Source organism: Talpa europaea (genome assembly GCF_964194135.1).
Source record: "Talpa europaea genome assembly, chromosome: 1".
Taxonomy (NCBI): domain Eukaryota; kingdom Metazoa; phylum Chordata; class Mammalia; order Eulipotyphla; family Talpidae; genus Talpa; species Talpa europaea.
This window is the reverse complement of record NC_140073.1, coordinates 60403852-60407953: the sequence shown is the minus strand read 5'-3', so window position 1 is coordinate 60407953 and position 4102 is coordinate 60403852. Positions and strand designations below refer to the sequence as shown.

At 46.8% G+C, this 4102-nt stretch overlaps 1 protein-coding gene across 1 annotated transcript; it reads left to right on the top strand.

Annotated features, from left to right (window-relative positions):
• Nucleotides 1–1642: 1642 nt before the first annotated feature.
• Nucleotides 1643–2572, top strand: LOC311182674 (olfactory receptor 14A16-like; the record flags this gene model as incomplete). Its single annotated transcript, XM_084251646.1, has 1 exon — nucleotides 1643–2572. The coding sequence occupies one exon, from the start codon at nucleotides 1643–1645 to the stop codon at nucleotides 2570–2572; it is 930 nt and encodes a 309-aa protein (XP_084107772.1).
• Nucleotides 2573–4102: the final 1530 nt, after the last annotated feature.

Here is a 4102-nt window from a genome sequence, read left to right as displayed (position 1 = left end):
TAATGGACATGAAATTGGGATTTTTCCCCAACTCCATCACTCAGGGATTGTTAGCCATATTAAAATGAAAAAACACAGTATTTTAACAATGTGGGGAGAGAGATGTATCAAAAAATACTTCATCATTACAAATAGTATTTTTAATTATTTATATATATTTCACATCATTGTTCATTTTTGTACAATATTTGCTTATTTTTTTAAGATTTATTTTTATTTATTTATACAAGCACTGGATACAGTCCGAAGCGCGGGAGGGTGAGATAATTCACCAGAGTCAGAGCAGGGAGCAGAGCAGGCAGAAGGACTGAAGTACTCTGCTGAGGGGAGCAGCGGGCGGCAGGAGAGGTCTGCGCGCCATGTGGGACCCTCCTCCAGTGGCCGGGGAGCAGCCGGGGATCGAACCTGCGCTGCAGAGGCTGCGGGAAGCTTCGCAGCCCAGCGCTCAACCGCTGGCCACCGGGGAGGCCCACAAATAGTACATTAAATTATTCATGAGAAATCTACATGTATGACCACCTTGTATTTTAATTTATCTTCTAGTTTTTATTAAATTAATTTGAATTGAATATACACTGATGCATATCCACAAGGTAATTCCCCACATTCTCCTTAAAAATCCTGCCTCCCCAGGGCCTGCCCCTCCGTCACCCCACAAAGGAGGAGAGGGTGAGATTGGGGGGAGGAGAGAGGGCAGGGCTGCCCCGTGTCCAGATGTCCCCACTCAAGCACGGGCCTGGGGTGAGGAACAAACCTGTACCCGGGGGACCCGGGTCCCTGGGACTGACACGGACAGCCACAGACTGTCTGGCTCAGCCCCAGAGCAGCCTCCTCCCTGCACAGATGTGCATGAGTCTGAGGGGTCAGAGGGGCCTGGGAGGGACCCGGGGGTAGATGAGCCCATCCTGCAGGAGGGATGAGTGGGTGTGACCCAGGAGGAGACTCTGCGGGAAATGGGAAACGTGATATCTGAATCCTCAAATGTGGGGGAGTCAGGTGCAGGGAGATGAGGAGATGAGGAGATGGACCAGGAGTCAACAGTGAGGCCACAGGAGCAGGAATCTGACAGAGGAGGCATCAGGACACACCACACGGGGACGCTGAGCCCAGATCATTCAGTTCCAGGACAGTGTCGGGTCCTGGGGAACAGAAAAAAAGGGACCCGCACACCCCATCTCCCTTCACACCCGTCACTGTGTGGCCTCCCCAGACCAGGGCTGTGCTGGAGGAGCAGGGACAGGCTCCCTAGGGTGGGGAGGGGCTGGGCATGGTCACATGTCCACAGGGACTGTGCCCTGGACAACCTCTGGGAGGTGTGCCTGGGCAAATGGGGCCTGGGCAGGAGGGGGAGCCACAGGCCTGGGTATGACTTGGCACTGGTGGTCTCTCAATTCTGTTTGCTGAGAGACCTGATATTCAGGTTTTATCATGGTCATTTTAAATTTTCATTTCTTTACCGATTTATGGACACGTTTGGACAATACATCAATAGCACATTCACATGAGATAAAATATGAATTTGCTCACATAACGATAAAGATAGCATGATTGTTATGTGTTGATAACACATTTTGTGTTCAATATTGGAAGATATGACAATGTTTTCTTCCTATTTTTTATTTATACAGACGATGATACCAGGATGAATCTCACGGCCGTGACAGAATTCGTCCTCCTGGGGTTCCCCACCCAGGGGGCCATGGGCTTCCTGCACCCGCTGCTCTTTTCCCTGGTCTACCTGTGCGCCCTGCTGGGGAACGGGCTCATCATCCTCATCACCACCCTGGACCGGCACCTCCACACCCCCATGTACTTCTTCCTGAGGAGTCTGTCCTTTACGGACCTCTGCCTCATCTCAACCACGGTCCCCAAGTCCATTGCCGACTCTCTGAGGCACAGCAGCTCCATCTCATTCCCGGGCTGTGTCCTCCAGGTCTTCATGATGGTTGTTTCAGCAGCTACAGAACTATACCTGCTCACGGTGATGAGCCTTGACCGCTATGCTGCCATATGCCACCCCCTGCACTATGATGCCATCATGAGCAGGGACAGGTGTGTGCAGCTGACAGCTGTGTCCTGGCTGGGTGGGGGTATATTGGCTGTGATAAACACGGCTGGAACCTTCTCTTTGTCCTACTGTGGGTCCAACATGGTACATCAGTTCTTCTGCGAAGTTCCCCAGTTACTGGCTATTTCCTGCTCAGAAAATGTAATGAAAAAACTTGTCCCCATTCTCATTAGTGTGGTCTGGAGTATCTGCTGTTTCATTTTTATCATCATTTCCTATGTCCACATCTTCTCTACTGTCATGAAGATCCCATCCACAGAAGGTAAGGCCAAGGCCTACTCCACGTGCCTTCCCCACCTGCTGGTTGTGGTGCTTTTTGTCTCTACTGGATGCTTTGATTATCTGAAGCCAACCTCAGATTCCCCTTCCATGTCTGACCTTCTCATTTCTATGTTCTACACGATGGTGCCCCCCACCTTAAATCCTGTCATATACAGTCTGAGGAACCAAGCCATGAAGTCGGCTATGTGGAGACTGATGAAGGGCCAGTACACCAGCATGTGAGCTATCATTTTTTTTCATTAATTACTTATACTATCTATATTTGTGAACCCAGGAGTTATTTAGATTTTCCCTTTAACAATTACCAGTCACCATTTTCAAGTAAAATAAGACATTTCATTACAGATTTCCTTTGACAAAGTTTAACATTGTTCTATTCTTCAAATTTCTATTTCCTAAAATAAAGCATCAATTTCCAAAACACCCATCCGTGTGACAAACATAATGTGAATTCTAGTTTTTTAAATATTATGGCTGGTATATTAAAGCATGTTCTTAAACTGACACATCACCAACATTTTCATGAAATCCAGCAGTGGCAAGGGGTTTGTCCTCAGAGCACATGGTCACGGGACCCCAGTCCTGGGGCTCGGTTCCCACAGCCTATGTGAGTCTCCACTGAGGCCCGTCCTTGCGGAGGGCAGGGGTAACAACTGAGTGGGGCCCCCAGCCCTTGTGATTCCTGATGGGGCAACTTTCTCTAAGAGACATTCATGTCTCTGTTCAAAGCTCAGGTAGAAATTACACTTGAACTGAATCTCCCAGAGATGGATGGAAGTTTCCAAAACAATCTGAATCTATGATTGGACCTATACCTCATATTCATTTATAGGGCATTCTGATTTGATTACAGCACTTTGAAAGTGTGGCATTGTTAATGTGAATTATTTTTGAAGAACTATGTTTCATCTTTTAAATTTTATACTTTTTAAGACACTTGTTGTTGTATTTATTTTTAAGGGTTCCCATAATTTTCCAGGTTGTTCGTTAATGTCCTGTACCAGGTCTTCCTCTCCACATTCTATTACGATTGCAATTATGCCACTTTTTACATTTTATAAAGTAAAGCACAGCAGTATTTGTAAATTTTTATTCTTACTCAGCTTCTCTGCTGTAAACGCCGGGACCTCAAAGCTGTTTACCCACCCTGAGAACATGAGCTGGGGTGATGTTCCTCCCTCAAGCGTCCGCTCTGCAGCAGGACACAGTGTCTCCCATGCTCCTGACAGATCATAACAGACTCAGTGTAGACAATACTTCTTTTTTAAAAAAAATGTGTTTTTTTTTAACATTTAAGAATGCTTTTTAACTTTCTTTTAAAGTGTATGTTAACTGCCAGACTGAGTCCATGGTGATTTTAGAATAAAATCTGTGTTGGAAAATCTCTCAAGTTACTCATCTTTCCAGTGAAAGACCCTGATGGCAGGTGTCTCCTCCCTGGGAGTTCAAAACTCTCGGGTCACAACCTTTACACTCTTCCTGTCTTGGCTTTGAATGAAGCCTCTAAACTCTGTTGAGAAGAGTATTTGACCTCATGAGTGCGGTGACGTGGGGTCATATTAATAATTGCCATTTGTCATGTCTCTGCTGTCTTATTTTGGGGTTCCATTTCTGCCCCTCTGTGTGTGTGGTGTCCCCCTCACACTGCAGGGGAACACCCATGTGAGCACCCCCACTTCCAAAATTCAAGGACGGGGAAACCCAAGGGTAATAAACAAGCGGGCCCCACCACACTAGAGAGATCCTGTGACT